The sequence below is a fragment of the Dermacentor silvarum genome, chromosome 10 (genome assembly GCF_013339745.2).
Source record: "Dermacentor silvarum isolate Dsil-2018 chromosome 10, BIME_Dsil_1.4, whole genome shotgun sequence".
Classification (NCBI taxonomy): Eukaryota; Metazoa; Arthropoda; class Arachnida; order Ixodida; family Ixodidae; genus Dermacentor; species Dermacentor silvarum.
The window spans coordinates 64,571,199-64,594,741 of NC_051163.1; the positions used below are offsets into that span (position 1 = coordinate 64,571,199).

General features: G+C 46.7%; 2 protein-coding genes across 6 annotated transcripts in view; one reads left to right on the forward strand and one right to left on the reverse strand.

Moving 5' to 3' along the window:
• Nucleotides 1-19,150, forward strand: part of LOC119465874 (FYVE, RhoGEF and PH domain-containing protein 2-like) — a 188,275-nt gene extending 169,125 nt beyond the window's left edge. For 2 of the 5 annotated variants that reach the window (XM_049657371.1, XM_049657369.1), the window contains one exon: nucleotides 13,532-19,150. In XM_049657371.1, the coding sequence (XP_049513328.1) occupies nucleotides 13,532-13,580 (49 nt within the window). In that variant the 3' untranslated portion in view covers nucleotides 13,581-19,150. Of the gene's footprint in view, nucleotides 1-10,534; nucleotides 10,658-11,389; nucleotides 11,551-13,531 lie in introns of all 5 variants that reach the window. The other 3 variants (XM_049657368.1, XM_049657370.1, XR_007463999.1) reach the window with 3 other exon arrangements.
• LOC119465877 (glycine N-methyltransferase) overlaps nucleotides 1-23,543 on the reverse strand; it is a 119,927-nt gene that overhangs the window by 65,899 nt on the left and 30,485 nt on the right. The window lies entirely within an intron of this gene.

Here is a 23,543-nt window from a genome sequence, read left to right on the forward strand (position 1 = left end):
CCAATACAGCCATGTGCTTGGCAACTGCGCCTGATAATACAGGGTGTTAAAAACTATATAAGCTTTATGGTTTTCTTAAAGTTAGGCACTGGGAGGCACGCGAAGACCACCTGTGCAAATAAGTTATGTGGCTAAGGGGGCACAAAGTGAGATGATAATTATCGCTGTGAGCAGCCCAATTAACAAAAATTGAACAATTATTTTTTGTTGACTGCAGTAAGTGGGCATGTTTGTATTGAAAACATAGAGACAGTCGAGTTTCTACACAGTATCAGTCGGAAGAATTATTCTAGCGTGTCCGTGCTCCGAGATATCATACTCCAAATTTCAATTGTCGTACTGCGCAGAATAATCGAGAATAAAGACGCGACAATTCTCATGAATTCCCGTGAATGATCATGAAGCTCAGTGACCACTTCTGTGGAGGGACGGCCGTGCCATCTTCTCTCTTGAGTCGTGGTGATGTGTTGACTAGAGGAACGTTCTTGAATACGGGAGTAAAGGTCCGCTCCAACGCAGCAACCACTATGCTGGTTGTTTACGATAAGCGAATCACCGCGTATGAAGTCTCACGACGCCACGTACAAGAATAACGATGTGGCGTAGTAGGCGAGAGCGCGAGCCAGCGTCTTCATGTTTTGTTTCCCACGCGACGTCATCCTTTTACACAAGGCGCGCATCTGCTCCCGTTTCTTTAACCACGCGACGCCATCCTAGGCCCGCGCGCTGGCGTTGGCCGCTGACGTCACGCTCCCCCATTTCGCAGCCGCGGCTCGAGGCTTCGCCCCGCTCCGCGAGAACGCCCACTCAGATAAATGGATCCGGTGGGCTTGAGCCTCCTATGCTTAATGTACGACAATAAAACTGCGAAGTTACAATGAAAAACTTTTAGCGTACGAACGGTACTGTGCTCGTACTGGATATTGTCAACGTGTAACTGTGATCACAATGAGTGCTACAGTTAAAAAAAGTTGCCTATGCGTAGTTCTTAGTTTAGCTGTTAGTTATTATTTATATATGAACACTTCAGCAAGAGATCTCTTTCATTAAGCAGGTTGGTCGCGGAACCGATGACAGCCAATGAGGCAACCGGTGACACCCCAAGGGGAAACTAAGTTAATCAGGCGCGAAGGCGCTCGAGCGGACCTCGGCGTGTTTGGCAAAATGGACGTCCCCTCGTTCATTCGACGCCACCGACGGGACGAATAAGGCACGGCAGGCGCCAGGAGGTCCAAGGTGTTCATGAGAAAAAATAACTACGGCAACTTCGCGACACCACACTCCTACGGAATACAACTAAGCTTGTGAGCGAGCTAGCCTTACTTCTACATGGCTGATACCACTGGTACTCGCGAAAAATACTTTTGAAGAATGCTGGTGGCCATATTTTTTTTTTGCGACAGGGCCATCCCCCTGTCAGCGAGGGGGCGATGCAGAAATCGGAGGGGGGGGGGGGGTCAGGACATCCAGACATCCCCCCTGGATCCGCGCCTGCACAGTTATGAGGTTGTGTATGAGGTTAATCACGCGACAGTCCTAGGTTTGTCGTAGGGCTTTTTTTTTTCCTTTGACGTCAATATATGGTTCTGCATGACAGATTCTTATCACTCTATTAGGCAGCGAAAAGGCACGCATTCCTATTTTTATTGCGATAGCAATTATATGGACACTCAAAAGCAGATTTCTGCCGTCGGCGTCGCCGTCGCCGTCGCCGTCGCCGTCGCCGTCGCCGTCGCCGTGAGGTTCCGTATGACGTCATTTGGAGATGAAATCGTCGCCGCGCGCCGAACGCTGTATGTGCGAGTGAAAGGGCGCGAGGGGCGCGTCTTTCACGGGGAGTGAACGCACGGCGGAGAACAAACGCGCGTTCTGCGCCGTGCTCGCTTAAGGGCTGCAGAAGTAGGCGTCTCTTTTCTCCTTTACAATCACCATATATGTAGAGCAAACGCGCCTTCTTCGGACGCGCGAGAGGCCGTGGGGGAGGGGGAGGGAAGGGAGGCGACGTTTAGCTGCGGCACCAAGTGCCTATTTATATCAGAGGCTCTTTTCTTATGAAAATTGCAGACTTTATATAGAATCTGCATAAATTCCGTAATAATTATGAGCAATTAGCGGAATGACATATGCGTCGTTTCTGTAGAAGACTTCTTTATTTTTATTACTGTTAATATTAATATTTCGCATTTCCAGAAAGTGGTGTTATCGTTTCCTATGTTTAAAAATATTGCATGTTATAAACTATTGCATGTTACTCATGACACGGTCACGTGTTCATATACGGCACACTCAGTTGCCAGGTCGATAAACATAAAGCTCTGGGAGGCAGATGAATGATTATAGTTTAAAGATGTTACATGTTACAACATGTTGCACGTTACAAATCACGCGGATTTACGCAGTCACCAAGTCGTTAAATATAAAACTCTAGGAGGCAGGCGGATCATTTTACTTGTTTGTGCAACTGTATTGGAACTGCTCATGTGTGTAATTGTACAACCTCCCGCATTTTAGCTATATCGCGAGAGAACACTACAATATAATCGTACGTCGTCCTGAACGGAACATCGCATTAGACGACTCTTGCACAGGAGAGTGCCTACTGCACTTGAGAGTACTTCTGCCGGCCTCGCTGATTATCGCCGCTTAAAGGCGTGAAAATAAACGCGTACGTGATGGACGCTCGCGCCACATAGTTAAAAATGCGGGAGGCTTTACATTGAAATATGCATGCTGTGTAATTGTTTTCGTAACTGCCCATATGAAATGGTACTGTATGATTGTTTCTATATTTGCGGTCGTGTTTGTACAACTGAACCATATAACATATTGTCGTGTCACAGATGCTGCACTCAGTTAAGCTGCGCATGATGCAGCTTGTTTGTGTCTGGTCCCCTATTTTCGCAGTAACAGCGTGTTGTCTAGGGCGAAAATAAAATTTGTTATTTATTTATTTATTTATTTATTTATTTATTTATTTATTTATTTATTTATTTATTTATTTATTTATTTATTTATTTATTTATTTATTTATTTATTTATTTATTTATTTCGTGCGCCTTCGTCTGTCTATACTCGGCATTTCGCAGAGTCCCGAGGGAGCGGAACTGGGCCAGCGTGCTCCCGTACTGGTGCGAGCCGACACCGTGTCCAGGTGCATGCGCTGCTCCGCAGGATTCTCCACGTTCGGTCTGCGATGGAAGCATCACTGCCATGCTTGCGGGATCGTAAGTCGAACTACACCTCTATAGCCTATGCACTTGACCTACGTACTTTCGAGTGCCTGCAAAACCATGTTTGGGTGTTGAAATTTTTTTTCAGCGCCTGTATGAAAGAAGGGAACGGGAATGGGGAAACGCTGGACGCTGGACGACAGTTTTCTCCTGGCTTGTCCCTTTCTTCTTTTTCCCCAAAAGCGCTGGTCATATTTAACAACGTTACATTTCAAACTATCCAAACTGCCTGCCTTTTTTATTTGTTCAGAAGACCAGGCACACAATTCAAGGGGATTATACGGCAATATTAAAACTGGAAAGGAATCACATCATATGAAGAGATGGCTGTCGGTAAATCTCGGCTAACCAAAGCAGCATCGCTTTATTTGAAGTGCAATAATAAAAAAAGGCAGAAAAGGAGATAAGATATTTTATTATTATTTTCCCGGCTGATTGTGGTGGCGTTACGTTATGTGTGTCTTAGTCACTGAATGTTTCGTGCGTTGCGCCATGTCTTCCTCCCGCCCGTTCACATTCCTTCGGTATATTAGGCCATCTGTAGAATAACTCTACAGCATTTGCATTTCCAGGCAGCTGACTACAACCCACAGAAATCACCAAGCCTGCTATGACGTCATGTCATGTCACCCGAGCCGTATGGTGTTAAGCTTAGTAACACAATTTAGAAAGCTCTTTATAAACTTCTATGGTTGTTGGCGATTGAAAAAAGAATTCAGAAACTCCATTGGAGTTGTCTAGGTATACGTAAGCATACCCCCAAATTTCAGTTGGGCCACCCCGAAACTTACGTTGGCGTACCCCCAAATTTACATTGGCCCACCCCTACTATAAGCTCCCCCATGTATTTTCTATGAAGCCCTATGTAACCCTATTTGGATTCTCTGGATTTTTTGTTATATTGTTCCTTATGGCTTATAAAGCTATCACTCATTTACATTTACACTACTATAATGATTAACTGTCTTGATTTAGCAAATTATGCATTTTTGTGCAGAAACAAGGCATTACACTTTTCGCGTGACGGGGCTGGGTTACTCGCCAAAGATTGCTTACGTATTAAAAAAGATGTGTTGGTTGTTTTGGACGTAGGAAAATACGATTGGCTTTCATCTCGGTACCATAGTGTCCTCCGTTATAGTTTGTCCCCCTGTATTTTTACACACATGTTACACACATTTTCATTACATTAACATGTGTTTCAATTGTTTCAAACTGTTCGGCCAAGAGTAAGTACTTCTGTTTCTTTAGAGCAGGTCCTTAGCTACGCTCGTCATGGTCCTGTGGCACTCTGGCTTTATGCGCAAAGTTGCGGTTTTGATTGATGTCTGATGAAGGCGGCTGTGCTTTGTGTTAACCAGAATTCGGAACTTCTATATTTTGACATTTCGGGGCACCTCGTTTGCGGTCCAGCAAATTTTACTTGATAGACAGATGCTTTAGAAAAAAAGCCAGGGCGATATTTTGGAACTGTAGGCTTCCTGCTGGGATAGCGTTTTAGACATCGGTGCCAATATAGGCTCCTTTACCGTAAGTGCAAGTACCATTAGCAGATATTTGAACGATAACAAGAAAAAAAAATGAACCATAACACTAGGTAAATGCGTATCACATTATTACGTCGTGTTTTATTTGTTCGTAGCATAACGCTAAACGTTCTGCGACATCTTAAGTGCCACCCAGATAACAAATCATTCATGTGTTGTGGGGAATCGGTGCTGGCCAGGAGGCACTACGGCAGTTTGAGTTAGAGCCCTACGGCAGTTGGAGTTTGAGCCCTACGGCCGTTTGAACCACCCGGTTGAGAGGACATGAAAATGGCGAAACATTTCAAACGACAACCGACGCGCGCTTGTGTAAACGTTTGCTCTCAGTGAGGTTTCTACAAAAAATTACTAGGGGAAACTCTGGTGCTTTGATCGTTCAGAAAGCATGTGAATGCTGCTTATTACATGGATTTGTCTGATGTTCATGCTTTTGGCTTCAGACATTCTTGTCACTTTGTTTATTACCTTTTATCTGGGGGAAGGGGGGAACATTGTGGTTCAATATTTCGAAGCGATTCAATTGGTTTTATAAACTCAGAGGGCAGTAAGACTCTGGGCACATGCGTATTCAAAATGGTTAGCTTGCAAAGTCACAACACCGTTTGAATTCACAAGGGTGAAGTTATGGCAACGCGATCACCCAGAGGGCAGCCGCCGTTGTTGTGCGGGACCCCACCGGAGGAATTATCAACACAACCCAAATCGCGGCGGTCGGAGCTGGGGGCCACGGGGACGCCGACTGTGATATTGAGGAGTTTCCGGCCTCGTACCGAGAGGTTCTTGCACACTATAGGCAAGAACGTATGACATATCCACAACCCCACGGGCGGCTGGACAGGTCCCAGGCAGTCGACCTGAGGTGGTTGCAGACGGGCACTTTCACCAACCCCTATCACCTGCACCGCCTGTGGCCCGCGCTGCACCCATCGCCCGGCTGCCCGTGGTGCGAGAACGAACGGGCTGATATGGCCCATATACTGTGGGAATGTCAACGCCCTGAAGACGAAGGAACAAGAGGAAGGGGGAAGATAACAGCAGGACCTTCTGAAGCGGGGCGCCTCGCTGAGAGATGGCAAGCCGCCCTCCTCAGCGAGGCACCCGAGGACCAGGAGTGGGCCGTCCAGCGGGCCAGGGCCATTGCCGAGGATCTCGAAAGATTTTTCTCCGGCGATGGACCCCTGGCAGCCTAGCCCCGGGCACCAACAGCCTTAACCGCTGGACAAATAAAGTTTATTCCTATCCTATCCTAAGTTATGGCAAATCTACGTGTACTGCGCATCGTTCCCATAATGGATGAACCGTTGTGCTTGAAGCCCCTGTCGACACTAGCGTTAGAGCTCCCTGTGTAATAATTTTTGTAGAAAATTTTATGTTCGCTGGCCATGTACAGAGCCAAGCTCTGTACATGGCCGTGCCAATGCCTACTAGACAGCAGGCCTTCGCACTCGGCTTTGTGACGTCAGGCTACTTGGACCAAAATTTCCACTGCCAAGCGTGGCATGATGGAAGCGGTGACGTCACAATCACCGCCGCTTACTCGGATGCGTCCCCATTAGATTCTATGGCATTCTGACAAAGCATGACGTCACGGATCGAAGTGCACCGGCCTTGTGCTGTTTAGCACGCCGCATTTCGACACCCAGCCTCATAATGATCATTGCACCTGTACGTGTTTCCTGATTGCGCGGCGTCGAGTAAATTATAGCGAAAATCTACCGGCATCCGCAAGGTGCCGCCACCAGCATAGCAGGCAAAGCGCACTCTTGCATCTCGTTGCGCATGGTTCTACCAATCACTGGGAACATACTTGCAGAAATTTTCCACTCACTAAGTGGAACAATATGGAGGGTGCCGATTCAATACGCGGTAGTTCATTGAGCGTCTCTCGCGCAGGTTGCGTGCAGCAAATGCGTGTCGCGCAAGGCCCGCCTTGCACTACGACGGCGGTCGCGCGGGTCGCGTGTGTGACGCCTGCTATGCGGCCATGACTCCGTTGGGGGACGACGACCAGCAACAGCACTGCCCTCTGCGGGGCTGCGACGAACTGCCTTCGCCCGCTGGTCCGGTTCCTCCGTTCCCGCTGCCCCCGGGACAGCAACAGGTATGAACGTAAACACTGTCACGAAGCCTAAATTGGGGCCTCACTCACGTTTTTCGAAGTTCCTGAAATTCTACTAGGCGAAATGCAGAAACGCCCGTGTCCCGTGAATTGCGGGCACGTTAAGTATCCCCTGGTGGTCAAAATTAATGCCGAGTCCCTCCACTATCACACAAAACTTTTTAACACCCTTAAAGGTGTTAAAAAGAATTTTCCGCATTTACACCCCCATGCACACCCTTTTAGCACCCATTTTGTTAAATACACCCTATTATAAGGATGTATAGCACACATAAGGTGTGAAGTTGTTCAAAGTAGGGTGTTAAATAGACGTTTGAAGGGTGTAGAACACAAGGATGCATGCATAAATCTGGGCATAAGAACGCGTATACGTACGGGCAATGAGCCATGTGTCCATGCATAGCATTTTTTTCAAGATACTGATGTTACTGGTATGGCGGCCACTCCAAAATGTATTACCCAGAAAAAGTACACACATTCACTTACAATTTCATTAAATGTCATTAGATTTAGTGCTCACTGTCATACTACAATGCAATTAGACACTTTTAATACAAACTGCAGTAGTTAAATGAAAACGGGCAACTTGCAAAATTTGGCTGGAAATTTTTGGTGGCCTTAGCAGCCCAACAAAAGGTGGCGAACCACGGTGAGATGTCTTTTTAAACGATTCGAGGTAGTAATTATACACGCAAGCATAAAAATTAGGCTAATTTACTTGTCAACCAACAAAGTCAGATGATCCTGATGACTTACTTGGAGCCCTTCATCGATATACTTCATAAATGATTCTTTGACTGCAAAGAACTGATGCCGCTTATTGCTTCCCTGTAATGAATTCCGGACTATGGAAATATGGGAAACCGAAGCATGTACTGCGGAAGAGCACAACTGTCGCTCCTTTGGCAGACGCGCACAAGTGATGTGAATGCTTGCGCCTCACCGTGGCACGACCGATATGTGAGCGCCCTTATCGAGCCACGATCTCGCTGAAACCTTATGCTGTGACCTGCCATGGTGGCCTTGATCGGGTGCAGCCGGTAATTTGATCGCACCTGTAGAAGCGCGCTCATCGGCTCGTTCACGGTCACGATTTTTGCGCTGCACTCGCAGTGATGCAGCCCAGACATCGTAAAAACAAAAAAGTAACGCTCGACACGAAACGTATATTCGCAACTCCCAGCTCACCGCTACAGCTAGAGACCAGAACGAAGTGGCAGCAATCAGGCGGCCACGCCGGCAAGCAAACCTGTCAGAATAAACGGGTAGCGGCAGATAATTTTTTGTAGTTCGACTGAGTTCGGCGCAGCGCGATTTACGCGGCTGCGCCCTCCCGAATGAAAAGCGACCGGAACTGACGCTACGGCGCTGTACCGTTGTCTAGACAACCCGGCGCGCGGCAGGGCGGGAAGGCGAAATCTGCTTCGTCACCTAATTGGCTGTTGCTTCAAGAGATGCATTGTCTCTTTCTTGCCTTTGTCTTGTCTCGCGCTCTGGGAAATAATTTTAAACGTGTGATTGGTTTTATGTGCGGTCTAATCAGAGACGTGGCCCGTGCGTTGTGTATCAATCGTGTCCCACCTCAACGCAAAGCCTTGGCACGCGCAGGATGATGGATCCACGGAGGCAGAGCAGTTGCAACGTGCTCGGTGTCGGCGGTCGATACGGCGTGCCTCGTAATCGAAATAGTGTTTGTCTGAGCTCGTTGGTTGCACATAGCACAAATGGTTTTCAACAGAACGTACTGACACGCACAGAAAGAGACGACGACACACACACAATCAAATCGTGGTTTTGGCACGTAAAACCCCACAATTCAATTCAATTCAAAATCTACCACTCGCTTTTCTTGCGTGAAAGGGCTACAATTAGCAAGTCTACGATCGTTGGGAAACACCAGGTGCTTTAATTTGATGCGAAAGTTGTCTTGAAATACCGGACCTGGCGTAATCGGCATCATTGTGACGTCATGAGACAGGGAATTTTCTGATGTTAACCAATTAGGCTAGGTGTGATGACGCTTCTCATACAAAAATAAAGAGTGCTGCTAGGTTTATTACGACTGTGCTCGAGTGTGACAGCCGTAGCGGTCGCAGGAACGGAGCCGGCCACATTATCGTCACGTCATGATGCAACCAACACGTGGGTAACGAAACTGAAATCGGTTCTCGGCTTACGCTATGCCTAGGAAGTTATTTAGCACGCCATTGGCGCTTGATAGTCTATTTATCAAGTTTCATAGCGTGTCGGCCTGCGTTTACCACAAGCGTATGAAATTACCAAATGTTATGTCAGTATACTCATTTAACGTAAAGATGAATTTTGCTGTAATTAGCGGCCAATTCCAACATAAGACGTTAAAAGATCGTGTATTGTAGTACTGTGAACATCAAGTATTCAAGAGAAATATAGACTTTTGAGAGATGAAAGAATTTGCAGATTTCGCCGGTTAATGTCTTTCTCTTCAACGCCTTCTTCCTGGCTTATTACGGTATGGTAACCGTAGCGGCAAATATTCTTGAGGGCGAAAAGAGGTGTTATTCAGAATGCTGTCAAATCCCGTCAGGTTTTCGAATTCGCGATCTTGTCATCTCTGGTTGGCTCAGAGGGCTGCTACAGCCTCTCTCATTAGCAAAAATGCCGGTATTAGAAAATATGACACCATGGCGGAATGTTTCATTTTCGCCATCCCATGTGCGGAATTTAATGTCTCTAGCGTGCAAAAGTTGTTTATCCGTAGCCGGCAGTTTACGTTGTCCCGTGTACAGTGTACGCGCTTGTCCCTTCGCTTGTCCCTTCGAACCACTCTGGCGTACACACTGGTTAGCGAACACATTTCATGTACAATAAAAGATGTAACAGCCTAAAGGAGCCCGTAACCACTTTTTATCGAAGGGAAGAAATATGTTTGAAGTGAAGATAGGATATTTCAGAATCACTTTGTCGCAAAACGTACTTCAATGCGTTCATCAGAAGCGGAGTTATTGGTGATCAAACACGGCCTCCGTTGTGCTCCCCTTCCTGCTTCAACGCCTTGCACTGCTAAGGCTACGCGGCGGAGTGGGGCGGGGCCACAACGCTCCGCCTCGGAAGCGTCACCGTGACGCGCAGTTCAAATTTCATTTTATACTTCCGATTTTGGTGCCTACGAAGCGCTAAACGTAAGCCAAACGCGGTTGTCCTCAGCAAGCCTCACTGCGCTTAGCCACTGGACTCGTGGCGGCACCTCGCGGCGGCCGCGGTGTAGCCTATCGCAGCGACCAATAGCAGCCGTGTATTGGAGTGTGCTTTATTACGAAATAAAGCACACAGAAAAGAGCGAGGATCATGGGGTATTTTGAAACGAGAGCGTTTGAGAGAAAGGTGACTTCGCGTTCCGCTTGCGAGGTCCACGGACCGCGTACGACAGCAGAACTTGGCTGAGATGTTCACAGCAGCGTATGCTACCCGCGGACTATGTTATTTCACCAAGCCCGAGGGGTGGTTCAGGGCACCTTTAATAATGTTGAATAAGGGCTCATTATCAAACTGTTCCCTGTCCACTCGTAGTCAGAACGTAATTGCATTTCCCAAGTCTTGTGACGTGGAGTCTGCTGGCCTTACCTACCTGCTTGAATGTTCATTCCGGCGCTGCGCAGTGTTCGGGCGCCGTGCTCAGCGGCTACCTGCGTCTGAAGACGGGAGGCCGTCGTGCTCACTGGCAAAGGCGCTGGTTCGCCCTGCACCGGGACTTCGTGCTGTATTCCTTCCGCTCAGAACAGGTTAGTGTATAGGTCTGCACGCTCCTCTTCGACTCATCCGAGTGGAGCATGACGCCGAGTTCTTTTACAGAAGAAAGCACAAAGCTTCAACGAAAATTCTCCGTCATTCCTACCACGAGGAGTCGCTTGAGGAACGTGCTTTCACTCCAGTACATTCAAGTATAGATGCCGAGAGCACTTGGTTACAAAGTTTACTCTCGGTAATTGTCAAGGGGTGTCATTAAAACGCAGTAGCCACTTCTTTCAAGAGGCGGCGCTGCCATCACTTGTGTGACACACATCAAGGACCGTAGGGAACGCCCTTCTTCCAGGAGCGCTGGGATTGGATGCTGATGGGAGCGTTAACTGGGCAGTGGCTGAGATAAGCTATGGATGTTTAGAGTATATATTGGTGGAAGAAAAGCGGCGAAGAGGTAGGAGGAGGCCATGGTGTAAAAGGCATGCACAACTGTACAATATAGAGATACAGGTTTTGATGAAGAGTCTTGTGAAGTAGATATAAGCAAAATACTCAGCTGCAATAGATGTACTAAAACATAATTAGCTCTTCGGGCATGCCGATTGGATTCGCCGTCGCCATCATTGAGTACAGGTGGAATAATGGCTGCAGGGACGTCCCAGAACGCAGTGATATCATTTCTAGATTATACCTTGGCGTTGATGTTGTGCTCGACGCCTTCTGTTCGGAGATATAAATGAGTAGGGCCGTCTGTTTTCTGCGTGCGACCACAGGACGAGCTTCCGCTGACGTCAGTTCCTGTTCCTGGTCTGGCGGTTGCCGCCGCCGAGAAGGCCGATGGACTGGAACCCCGCACCAGCGCGGCGGCTTTCAAGCTCTTCCACCAGCGGAGAGCCTACGTCTTCCAGGCGCAGGACGCCGAAGACGCACAAAGGTGCGTAGTTACGAGGGGCCGCCCCCTCAGTCATGTATTTTCCATAAGACGTAGTTGGCGGCTCCATTAGGTGAACTAAAGAAAATGAAGCAACGTAAAAAACTGCGACACAGCTTTCTGTTGCTCAATACGCTCTACATAAAAGTGTTTTGCCGAGCGGGAAAGGAGCCCGCGAATACACACAAAGTGCCTCGAGCGGCCAATCGCGCGGAAATTTTGCGTGTATTCGCGGGTTTCTTTCACGCTCCGGAAAACACTTTTACGAAGCACGTATTCAGCTACAGAAAGCTGTGTCGGGAGTTTTTCAAGTTGCTCTACAGTTTTCTCATTGACACTTTGATAATTAGGACTGTACTTCTGGAGATAGATAATTATTTACAATTACCTAATTAAATAACAGTAACGAAAAAATTACTGGCGGCTACTCCACTTCACTGGAAACGTTATGCACTAGGTTTTCTTCGAGTAAAGCGATTGCTCTTTTTTAAATCTTGGTGCATGATAGTATGTACACCGTGTATATCAGTCAAGTCTATCCAAAACCACAAAAAATACACAAGGACATGCTAAGCGTTAATACTTTAATACGGCATTACTTTTAATAAACGAGGGTATGAAGACCTTTCAAGCAGATCACATTAATTACGCGCTACTTCATAGCACATGTATGCAACCATAACCACACTAAAACGGTAATCGCACAGGTAGTTCATAGTCATGAAACATTCGAGAGTTTTAGCCGGTCCGTGTACGTATATCACTAAGTATGGAATACTGGAATACTGAAGGAATGAGCAGTGGCGCTGGTTGCGTCATCTTGTGACCGTCTTTAAGTTCAACCAAACCACAGACAAATATTGATGGAATGACTGACTTCGTTCCACTTTGCTGATTGGCTTAGAACTGTCGACAGCAGCACAATAAATGTACAGTGACGCTTTCGTATTTCGTGCTAACGCGCTATGATTGCTATAAGCGATACAAGATGTCGTTGCCAGTGCTGCTTCCGTCGTCTATGCTGGTGGTGTTGCGGTATTCCGTAAATGGCGATGCGTATGCATAAAGACGTCCTTTATTTCTGCGTGGACGACATATGCAAACAAACACGCATACAGAAATAATGAACAGTGGTATAGAACAAGGGACGCTGCTGCAGCCAACGTCTAGACAAGGAAGCTTGCCCAGGTGATGTCAAGCCACTTTGTCTAAACGCGTACTACAGGGACATCCTCTGGTCGACCACCGTTAACCACTTTGTGTCCATCTTGCTCTGTGCCTCTGTCTCGTTTAATGTCTGTAGTATTAAAGACATACACGATGACACTCAATTTGTGTTTCCTTATTTCTATGTATGTTCCCTCCGGTCGTCCCGCACGGCACAGTTTCCACACCGCGTTGCTACCTGCTATGCATAGACTGGGCACCAGAAAACTAGTAACGTTGTGCAACGCGCTCCACTGAAGAGTGGCGCCTGGCGTGATTAATGGTGTTATCGTTGTAAGAAACCAGTAAATGAAACGAACAGCATAGATGAACAAGCGCGCATGTAGATCTGCCCGACGTGCAAGTACTTTGTAGCATGCAAGAGGGGAAAAAAGCGATGGTTCGAAAGAAAGCTTGCAAGCCGCACGAAATGCTGAAACAAGATGAAGAAAATTCCTCTGCGTTTGGAGCTACTGAAAGAACATGCGCAGCCTATACTTTTCTTCTCTACTACATTAGACAGTGGAATGTTAACTGCTCGATGACCTCATGAGGCAGTTGGGATGATACTTGAATCTCCACTTTCTTTTTTTGCTCATCTGTGCTGGCTTTTTGTGGTATGTCTTTAATCTAGCAGTTACGGCAAGCAAGGCCAAGGCCAGAAAACGCTGCCTAAATATAGCACGCACGCGCACACAAACACTAGCACTACGTTACATAACGAAGTTCGATGAGACTAACTTATGCACTTTTTTTTTCTTTCACCCGGTATTTGCAGGTGGATGGCAGCACTCGAAAGAGCGTCGAAAGCGGAAGAGCCCAGTTAGGCAACCGCAGAACTGAACATGGAGCCGCATATTTTAACAAACCACTCACAAGCACCGGCCACTGAAACAGCCACGACCCTTGCTTGCCAGTGAAGTCGGCCTGTAGCAAAATGAGCACTCTTTATTTGTGCCATTCACCATCCCAGTGTATGTTCTAGTCATCGCTCTAATCGTGAAGTTGTTGAGGCATTTGGGGCATAGTTGATGCGCTGGCACATTCTAAATGCATAGACGATACAGAGCGTCCCACCGGACTAAGTGTGTTAGGTTTTTCGACTATTATCTATCGAAGCATTTTCTACTGCGTGATTACGACGATGCGCTTCGAGAAGCTGCCCACTTCCGATCTCACCCAGGTTCCACGACTATCCGAGCTCACCAATCTACTAAATGAATTGTAAGCGGATGGCGATTGCCTAGAGTACACGTTTGTTTGATATCTTTAATTTGATCAGGATGGCTTATGACGACAGACCGTCCTTTCGTCAATGAGGTATACATATTTTATGACTGAGTCATTGAAATAGTCATTAATGGCGGCGTTGGTTAGTAGTCCTTCACCCCTGTCGATGCTTAACTATCGCTGTGACTGTGGTTCAATATAATTTCTACCTGAACTATGCATCAATTACCAAATTTGTCATGTCATAATTTTTTTCTTTCTTGATCACATCAATGTAGATGCCATTTTTGTTGTAGCAACACAATCAACGTTGATAATAGGTAACCGATCACATTTATTGCGCAATTTTTTTTTTCGTGACGATGAACTCTGTCAAGAAAGTTGGCAGCATTTTGCTATATATGTTAGATTAGACTAAATAATTTCAGTCTGCAAGTGTTTCCGTTACATTTTTTTTTCGAGTTGAGCCGCAAATTGAAGGCGTTTAGCAAAACATCTACATACTCGTAAACTCTGCGGGACAGCATTCTTGCTGTTTGGCTCAATTCAAGTGAAACAATATGCACTGATCGCTCAGAAAATAAAACTAAATATTTCTTTGCGGTTGCTCTGGTTTTAACAAGAGAATGAAGAAATTAATACTACAGCGGCCGAGCAGGTGAAGATGATAGAGGTTATCTTTGCGTTGACCTGGACTATAATAATAACTCTGTTCTTCAATGTAAGTTTAGCCCTGACCTTTTTGTTCCCATATCATGACACAGAAAAGATACGTATGATCGCCAATTAGTAGTATGATCGCCATGAGAATGCACACGACATTGGCGCCCAATATCGGCACAGTCATGACATCCCTGTGAACGAGCGGCTTTCACAGAACTGAAGAGCTACCTCCTAAGGGAACGAGAAAATTACAAAAAAAGGCAGGCACGTAAGATCCCACTGGCTACCCTGTACCAGGATAAAGGCAAAAGGCCTTGAAAAATAGGAGAGATATGACAAACAAAAGTTTGCAATAGTGCTAACAGTTACAATTTTGCTCCAGACGTGAAACTCGCGAATCGTGTACGATTGCACTGTATTTGTGTGACGTCTAAAAGGAAACCTTATAGTACTCCGGCAATATAAATCTATTAGGACATTTAAATATTGCGAAATTACGACGATCTCGTGCTCATTTTGGATTGCCCGAATGAATCACACCTGTAAAAATGTGATCTTTAGGAGATGTTGGTGGCTTTAAATGGCGCCGACTACTCCTTTTTCACGTAGAATTACGTACAATCTTAGGCCACTTTAGGCTACGAACTTGAGATTAGGTCGCGCATTTCAAGAACAGCGTTTGTTGAACCATACAATTTTATACATTAAGCACTTTTATACTTACGAAAAAAGCTGTAAATCTCTGCATGCAGGCGTTAGATTACAATACTATTGTCATACCCGCAGCTAAAATGTTGGATTTTGCTGGATTTTTAGTCTTAGTGGTCAATGTCTATGGAAACCGCGCTGCTCACCGTACAGTGCTAATAGACACCTCGTGAAACGTCTGGAGAGAGGGTGCTTTGCTACATGACGCGCTGTTAGGTCGACCCCCCCCCCCCCCCCCCCCCCCGCACCCGTCCTTTCATGACTACTCCGCCCGAACGCAATCTTGATCTGATCCTTGAGTGTTTCTACCTTGGGCAAATGCCGTGCGTTGAGGATTGACAACCGACGTTTTCATCAGTGTAATCACGCTTGCTGTGGGCCACTTCGTGTTTGTCATCAGTCCGAAAAAGTCACTGGCGGCTTTATGGCACCAGTGCTACCCAATTGCGATTGACAACACTTCGAAGTTTGTCAGCCATGATGTTTAAGGCACGATGTCAGTGGTCGTGAGCCGATGAGCAAGTGTCCAGGAAAGCGAAATCAGTGTGCTTGTAAGCAACTCGCATTTGTCAGACCCTGCACTAAAAACTGCAGCCGTAACGGAACATGTTTTCGATGACAACCACTACGTCTGTTAAAAGCTCATTCAAACCATTTACGTGGCTTTAATCAGCGCTTAACAATCACATCAGTTACTAAACTCCTTATAGGCCCCATGTTTCAGATTCCGGACACACTGATTGACGAACTGCTTGGAATACCTGCTCATTGTCGCATCAAATACGGACAGTAAAACTAACTACAAAACGCCACTTTATCGAAAACAACATAATATCTCGGCACACGCTGTAAGCGAAGCCAAATTGACATCTAGGATTTTTAATCAGTACCCTTATTTCCTGTCTAGATTAGCCTATTTGTGCTCGATTTAGCATCTGACAAGGGACGACAACTTTCAGCGTTCCGCTCAGGGTGCCGCATCAGACGATACAGGCACGTGTATATTTCGCCTAAAATTTTTGAAACAATATTTTACGCTTAAATCTGTGTTGTTCATGCTCAAATTTTGCCGAAAGATCTCATTTCTGAGTCTGCGTCATTCAATGCGAAACTTGGCACAGTTACTTCCTGTTTTTTTTTTTAAGAAAAAGAAAAGAAAGTTGCGTTCCTTTATGGGAATGCAAGCTGCTTCCAAGATGGCGCTAGCATAAACTTGTGCCGCCGCCTGACGGAAGCTGCAGAAAGCAGCCAGAAAGTGCAACGTGTTCCAGAGGAGGGGGAAGCACGTGACAAGCCTCCGTGAACGGCTGCTTTCTGCAGCTGCCGAAAGGCCACGGCACAAGTTGATGCAAGCGCCATCTTGGAAGCAGCTTGCATTTCCATAAACGAAGGCTACTTTCAATTTTTTTACGTTAAAATCAGGAACGTAATTGTGCCAAGTGTTACACTGAACGACGTATACTTCAAAAAGTGATATTTCTGTGAAATTAGAGCAAGAATAATGCAATGGTAATCACAAACTCTTGTGCAAAATATTGCAAGCAATTATGCACATGTCTGTACGTAGTGTCCGAAGTATAGCTACTATGACTCATTTGCGGCTAACAAAATCTGTTCCTGCTCCTGTAGAATAAGACAGCACGACCTCCGAAATTGTTTTTTTTTTATTCTGTGGGAGCTGTTGAGGGGTGCGACTTGGCCTATTAACCCCTGAAAGAAAAGTGCTCAAGCATGTACGGAGTTTGATTATGGATTTTCAGAACTGGTGCGATTGAAGAACTCCGATTTCAGCTGCGTGGCGTTTGAGGAACGACGAGCACACAGACACTGGAGTGTCCAGAAGCGAAACCACTTTGCCCACCGATCTTTGTTGTGACGCTCATCACACTGCCAATGTGTATTCACTGTGCTCACATCTTGTTAAGCGAATGTTTTGTGCACGACTCTTGAGCGGAGAGCGTTCCGTAGGAGTCGATAATGTTGTAGTGCGCGCTTAAGCTGTCCAATCATATCACGCGGTCCCATGCAGTCTGACTGTGTTTCGTTGTAGGGCCCATGCTGAATCGTGTCGTTAGCACTGCACCTATGTGGCAGATGTTCTGCAAGTCTGTTATTTAACTCTTGCAGGGCCAGCTTGCTTGGAAGAAAAAAAAAAGCAAATTGTTCTGTGATCGCGCGGCACTGTTTAACTGTAGTGCTTGTTTAGCGGGTGGTGAGTTGCTGGAGCGTAGTTTATGTAAATACGCAATGTTGTCTTTCTTTTCATTTAAATTCACGATTGCACAGTTCCATAGTGTTGTAACATAAGTAGTAAGTGTGCCTATCCTACTTAAAAGCGTCTTGAAAAAGCTCAACTTTTTGTCTTGTCCGTAATGCAGGTTACTTTTCAGAGGGTTCGGACAGATAGGAAGCCTGTTTAACCACAGTGACGGTTTGAATCAGAGCGCCAGTTGAACCGTGGTTCAGCGTAGCTTTTCGAATTAGCAGTTTGCCTGGTGAGGCAGACCCGACAACGGTCGGCGGCAAGATCTTTGGCCAATGCGCACATAACTTGACCTGCAGCGCATCGAAGTTTTTGAACATTTATGGCTTCTGATAGGCCAATAATCGAAGCCGATTTTTTTTCCTTAAAGGCACACTGAAGGTATACATTGTTATGCTAGATTGGTATCACACTGATTTAGAATAATAAATAATTTAAGATCATTGATTCTGTAAGCGGAGGCTTCGCATAGCCAGAATTTGCGTCAGATAAAAGATCATTGGCGAGACCATCCCCAAACTATGTGCACCAGGCTACTGATTGTTAACAGATAAATATTTCACTGTGTTGGAAAGTAACGAAAGCCTCCAAAGAGACAGCTTTTGTAGGCCTTTTCTCCATAACAGCGGATGGAATGCGCCGAAACACCGTGATATTCGTGACGGCACAACGTCGTCATCAGAGCTGTAGTTTGGGCCTCAAGTTGAGGAATTGCAAGCTCGACCTCCATTCTATTTTTCGGTTCTTCTAAACAAAATATCCTAATGTGTTACGAAAGTATGCTATTCCGACACAGCATGATAATGCTGTGCGGGAATGGCATCTTCTGTGCAACAGAAGATACCATCCAAGAAAGATCCTGCCTGTGCACTGAGTTTGACTTAATGGTGCCCCTTTACATGGTGCAGAACAGATGTGTTTGATTTTTTATGCAATGAAACGGACCTGCCGAAATGGGTAACGGAAAGTGTTCGAATTGCCCACGAGTGCAATGAAACGCAGCGAGACGCCATTTGAGCAACTGGTTTTTGCGCCACCGTGAAACGCTCACTGTGCAATTTGTCCTATAGTCAGTGTGCGATGTAGGCTCCTGTAAAATGCGCTACAGCTACAGCGTGAGCGCGAGCCTGAGTGTTGTGTTGTCGACAGTGCCAAATGTCTGGACGCATCCTGTAGATTTGTTGCTGCTTCACAGATGCAACATTTTGGCTCAACCTACACCATAGGCACGATCGAGTAACTTGGATTTTTCTTTTTGAAATGCAATCTGTGGATTGATATTTTTGTTACGACATCACACTCGCGGACGTGCGCGTTTGCGCAAGTTTTGAGAGTTACGGACCTATCTCCTCACGATGGTCTCTTTCTTTTTGTAATTTTGTGCGGAAATTTTTCAATAAGCACTTGATCTAAATTTCCCAGGAAAAATTGAACGCACACCCTGTATTTATGCCTGTCCCTTTTTATTCTTAAGCTGTGTCACACGTGATGTGTGCCACACTTGTGCAAGAATAAACATGCTGTGCAAAGAATCATACGTCTCGCTGTTTATCAACCTGCATAGAAGACCGGGACGTCAAATCTAACGGGACCGCCCTAGAAGAAAATAACAAAGAAAGCATGCTAGTGGTTTGGAGTATGCCCTTTCTGAGGCTGTTGAAGCGATTTATTGTGCAAACAAGGGGGTAACATTCTAGGTGGCGTAACCGGGGGTTCAGCTCTCAGAACAGCATCTGCAAGATAATTTAATTTCGGCTCCTTCGGTACAATTCAACCGGAAGGGAACATATACAAACTGCAGTAGGTAGGCGTCCCTATAAAGCTGCTTTACAACGCCAAACTCTCGTCCGTAGACTACATTACTCCCGCAAAGTGTTCCTTCCATGGAGGAGGCGCGTGTCGTCAATAGTTCCCCCACAAATACGAAATACACTGTTCACATTCAGCAGCCTTTACCACGGAGTAATCCTCTCGGAGTAGAGATGGTGGGCATGGTTACGACGTTGGTAAAGGCAAGGCTGTTAAATAGGAATATTGCTTCGTTTTGCTATAGTCTGTGGGCGAGGAGCTATTTGTTGCAGGCAAACAGCCCTTGCCACGGATGCGCAGCATCCTTTCCGCAAATGGGCCGTTCACATGGTGTGTTACCATTTCATTCATGTGTTCAATTATGGTAAAGTACGCTCTTAAATATGCAAGGTTTTTTTTTCTCCCTGGGACAAACCATTCTTGAGTGGTTATTCACACCTTATGCAGCTGGCACACAGAAGGGTTCTAAATGGCTAGAGATATGCAAGGTGTGTGGTTAGAAGGACCTAAAGGTAGGCAGCGTCTGCTATAACTCAAATTTCATTACAAAATGAAAAATAAAAGTGGAGCAATTGGCAACAAGTGGAATTCTAAACGCAATTCATTTGGCGTTTGAGGTACAGCGTCTTGGTCACTATACAACGGCACCAACTTTTCTTTCTTAATTGTACGTGGCGCACAAAGCCTAGAGTGTTGTATTAAAAACCAAACATGGCTACAAACTTACTCAGAACTCGGGCCAACACGTGAATAAGCAAACAAATGCATTCTGTCCGTCAGCAGTCCCTGCGAAGTGAGAACAATCCGTACACATAAAACAACAGTTTTCCGGCAAGAAACTGTTGTAGATAGCGAGCTTGCGGCAACGCATGACGCAACCTAAATGTGTACTGTGTGTCGTTGAAAATGACGCTCCTTCTCCCACTTTTTTGGCACATTGGCATACATCTATAAATGATTATTCTTATTTTTTTAGTCTTTAGAGCGAAGTCTTTTTTACCACTTTCCCACCGTTTTCGAGGACTGCATGACTGTTTGCTTCTGGCTGCTGCCTTGCACACTTAGCCGATACCGGGCATAATGCAAACAAGCCCCGAATACAGCGCTAACCGAGGCGATGCAGCATGGTAGGAGTATTTCAACACCTGCCCGGGAGCTTCCTTTTGGGACAGCGTGTCATACGTAAGCACGGACGTGATCTCCGATTTGTAGTGGTCGCCACCTATGTTTCTCTATCTGGTGGCACCACCTGCGTTCCCTCCTATATTCAGGCGCACGAATAAGCTTCACTTGCTATTTCGACGCCAGTGTGTACGGGCGTGTGCGTGGTGAGAGCGTGGCTCAGCGGCCCTTCTCGATACGCAGTGTCCGTACCACCTCCAACATTCGACATGATATCAGAGGTGGCTGGTTGAACGCCTTCGTTTGTCTTCGTTTACCGAATACGAAGCAAAATGGCCAACGGGCAGCATGCGTCCGATTCGAAGTGCATCAGCATCTCCCTACGGGAACCCGACGCCTTCGACTTCAACAACGTTGCGTCTTAACCGAAGTGGAAGACCCGTTACGGAGTTTGCGCAGCCGTCCCTGAAGTTTTCTACGAGGTCGCAGAAGTGCAAGTTCGCTCATTTTTATGCTGTATTGGGCCCAGAAAGTTGTCCGCTGCTTGAAACCTTTAGACTTTCCGCGGACGAACTTCTGTGCTACGAGACTGTTGTTAAGTGTTTCACAGAGCACTTTGTCCATCCGGCCAACGGAGTTTACGAACCTTCTCGGTTTCATAAGCGCATTCAGGAAGCGGGCGAAGGCGTCGATGCTTACTACGTCGAATTATGCAGGCTGGCCGGACAAGCGTTGCAACTACCCGTCTCTCCAAGCTGAAGAGCATCTTGTGTGTGATAGGTTTGTGGTTGGCCTAAGAGACGCATGCCTCTCAGTCCAGTTGTGCCGCAACTCCAAGCTGACGCTAAAGAAAGCTTGGGCTCTGGCACGTCAGTGGGAGGACGCCGAGAAAGAAAAAGTGACAAAAGAAACCGCTGAAGGTTTTGTGTCAGTCCAGCTCGAGGCAGCCGAAGCTCACAAAGCTCCTCGACACTCGGATGCCAGGCAGCGAGACGCGCACCTAGAATAGAACGCTTCCGCAACACTACTTGTTCTTCTGCAGCCTGCTGACAGGTCCTGGAGGACACCCGTTTTCCCAGATACTAGAGACACCATACACAGTGCCTAGCGACTGTATGTGGTCGACTGCCTCTCTGTTCCTCTGCTGCGTTTTCAAGCGCTACAAGCGCCTGAAGTTTTCACATTACCTGGAGGCCTGATGGCTCCTCAGCCAAATCATCATGCGGGACTCTTTATGGGGCTCGGCATGCTTAAAGTCGAGTACCAGATCGGGGCTAAGCCTGACGCCGTACCATTCTCACTCAGTGCTCTTAGACGAGTCCCCATTCAATTGCGAAGCGCTGTCTGGTAGGAACTGGACCGGACGGAAGCCGAAGGAGTCATTGGTCGGATCGATAAACCAAGCTCTTGGTGCGCAGGACTCGTCGTAGATCAAAAGTCTTCAGGTGGTTGGTTAGCGACTTTGTGTCGACCTGACTCGCTTGAATAGAATTTTACTCCGTCAGCCCCACACATTGCCAACCGTTGAACAAGTTCTTGGCCTGCTACGTGACTCAAAAGCTGTCTCAAATCTGAATGCTACAGCCAGCTTTCACCAGGTCAAGCTCACTGCAGAGTTTCAACAGCTAACAACGTTGTCACGCCTTTTGGTCAATAATATTTTTGTTGCCTACCATTTGGCGTCACATCGTCCCCAGACTACTTAGAAAAACAGATGGCCCCGATTCTGGAGGGTCACGAAGGCGTCGCTGATATGATAGATGACCTCCTTGTCTTCGGTCGTTAGAAGAAAGAGCATGATGTCCGCTTGGAGCAAGTCCTTCCTCGCCTCGCCAAAGCCAGTATAACCCTCAACCAAGATAACTGCCGCTTCGGTGTATCCAAAGTACGTTTCTTGTGGGTGATCGTCTCCGCTGATGGCATCAGTCCCGATCCGGCCAAACTGGAGGCTATCAAGACTCTAGAAGTGTCCAAGGACATTGCAGAAGTTAGCCAACTTCTAGGGATTGTGAACCTTCTAGCCAGGTTCCTTCCCAACATCTCCGAGATTACGGCTCCCCTGCGGATTCTCCTGAGCAAGAAGACGGCGTGGTCGTGCAATATTAACAAGAGTCAGCCTTTTTCTAAATCAAAAAGCTGCTCGTGTGAGAGAGGTGCATGGCGAAGTATCACCCCTCCTACGCCACTACAATTTTGGCAGACGCCAGTTCTTTTGGACTAGGAGCTGTCCTGGTACAAACGCAACCCCCAGGAGAGTCGGCCAGTGGCGTTTGCTTCTCGCTCCATGACAGCCACCGAACAAAGGTGCAGTCAGACAGAGAAGGAAGCATTGGTGACGACATGGGCAATCCTACGATTTGATAAATGCATTCGTCGTATCAGCTTTGTTCTTGAAACGGACCATCGACCACTGTTCAGCAAGATGGAACTTGACAAGCTCTCTCCTCGTGTCCAAAGATTACGGGTTGAGCTCATGTACTACCACTTTATTATGCAGTATGGCCCCGGCAAACTTCTGGCAACTGCAGGTGCTCTTTAAAGAATACCACCTAAGACTTCTTGTCCTCTGGACACGGTGGAATCGTTTGCAGCAGATGTTGTCCACTGCGCTTCTTCAACCTTGCCGTTGAATTCCCTCGACATCAAGACAGCCGAAATCGCAGGCGGATAGCGTGCGTCGCACATCCCTTTGCTACAGCTCGGAGGTTTTCAGAAGAATAAGCTGCCATTGCACTTAAAGTATGCTACCGTAGCTAATAAAATTACTGTCTCTAACGGCGTTCTCCTCAAAAGCCCATGCATAGTCCCATGCACGTGATCAAGACATAAACCGGTGCAAAGCGGGACCCAGATACTGTGTGTAGTGGCCGGAAATAGCTAGACACATCGAGTTCATGGCGGCTAGGTGCGAGCAATGTGCTTCTGCTCACATAAATCATAACTTTGCCGGGTCGACCATGGAATGCTCTTGGTGTGAATCTTTTCCACCTCAAAG